Genomic DNA, 1,829 nt, shown 5'->3' with positions numbered 1-1,829 from the left:
AGAGCAGCATTATAAAATACTACCGATTCCGAACTTTAGAGGCATTTTTATTTACTTTTACTTGTATTTATTTTTTATAAAACCATTAAGGAGGAAATCCCCTCCTATGATAAGAATATCCATTAATCTCATAAATATAATCGTAATAAGTTATACATGGACATCAGTGATAAGTTATACGATACCACTGGAAGTGCCCCTAGAATAAAATTTTGACTCTGCAACATCCACCCACCAACCTCGAGAATTATATGCAATAGTTTTGCAATTTTTTTAATACAACTTGATTGAATTGTACGACAATGAGGACAAAGATCACAAAAAATACATCTGAAGTGGTACAACAATTCATTCTCATGATGGTTGGCAGGGAGAAAACAAATGAAGAAAGAACACATGCTAACATTTCAAAAACTTTTTTAACTGATCTCTAAGAAAACATCAACAAACTTTACAGCTTTTACTCATATATATATATATATAATTACAAGCCTATGATAAACTTACAGCCAAGTGCAAAACATGAATATTTTCAGCAGAGCTTCAATGCATCCCTAAATCCAGTGCTCAAACTATTTTGTAGACCTTTCCTGGCGATTCCAGCATTTCCTTTTTGCATCATCGCCACAAACTCATTGTAGTCAATGCGACCATCCTACAAAAGCACACAAGAAAAATTACATAATCAATAGCGTGTAACACGACAACTTGCTTCTCGGTCGCTTAAAAGCATACATAGCACAATGAACAGGAACCTGGATAGCGTAGACTGCATGTTTTATTAAAATAAATGTAAAAAGTAAAAAAATGATTTATTAGGAGCATATTTATAAGAAATATAAACTTTGCATGAGATTTCTAAAAATTTACAAGTTACTAAAAAGTAATAAAGAGCGTTTTATACTTTCCCCACTTTCATGTTACATATTCTCTACTCATGATTAATAGTTCTATACAAATCAGAAAGTAGGCACACAAACATTAAAAATAGGCTTAATTGTTGGGAGATCCCTTGTATTACCACCAAATTACAGATAAACCCTTGAACCCTTGTTCTTCTATTGTTGCATAAACTTGGATTCTCAACTCCTTTAATTTCACGTCAAGATTAGGCTTCATGAACTGAATAATATGTGACCTTCATCCACTGATTTACTTCCTATAAGCTTGCATAATGATCATTACATAACCTATGTTGCATGGGTGCTTCTATCATGATGCCATACCTGTACCCATACCCGCACACAACATACATTTATTCAAACGTGTACTCAATCATACAATACATTTTTTTAATTTAAAATCCATACACTCCTTGGACATATACATCCCACACTTCACATTTATTTTTGAAACTTGTTGGACAAGAGTGATGTTCGTTTCAGCCCATATTCAATATAAAGTATGACCGCAAAGGGTTGGTTGCATATCTAGCTCAGAAATCTTCAGCCATGTGTATCAACAGCGTCCCTGTACACTACCTTTTACAAATTTGCCGTGACATACCAATACCCGCACCCCTATCCATACCCATGCAACTTAGAATAAACTAATTTAAATGAGAAAACCAATGGAGAGAGTCTATTTGCAACAATAGAAGTACCGGTCTAGCCGCAATTAACAAAAATAAAAATACAAAATACAAAAAGACAAAAACATACAAAATATAAATTATAAAGATAAAGTTATGCTTTTTTGGGTCAATAAGAAAAAGTTATACTGAAATAGCTTTCATTATATTGAATTGAATAGTACTTGCAGTTTGTGCTATTTCAAAATGCTATCTATAACAGAAAAGATTTGATGCTACATCACACATAATTTCCATA

The 1,829-nt window shown here is 32.6% G+C and overlaps 1 protein-coding gene across 1 annotated transcript in view; it reads right to left on the bottom strand.

Annotated features, from left to right (window-relative positions):
- The window catches only part of LOC109842007 (calcium-dependent protein kinase 10-like), a 13,003-nt gene continuing 11,521 nt past the window's right edge, over positions 348–1,829 (bottom strand). The window contains exon 8 of the mRNA XM_020410928.1: positions 348–655. Within this exon, the coding sequence (XP_020266517.1) occupies positions 533–655 (123 nt within the window). The 3' untranslated portion in view covers positions 348–532. The remainder of the gene's footprint in view (positions 656–1,829) is intronic.

Source organism: Asparagus officinalis, chromosome 5, assembly GCF_001876935.1.
Source record: "Asparagus officinalis chromosome 5, Aspof.V1, whole genome shotgun sequence".
Taxonomy (NCBI): Eukaryota; Viridiplantae; Streptophyta; class Magnoliopsida; order Asparagales; family Asparagaceae; genus Asparagus; species Asparagus officinalis.
The sequence above is the reverse complement of the archived record's forward strand: the minus strand, read 5'-3'. Positions and strand labels throughout refer to the sequence as shown.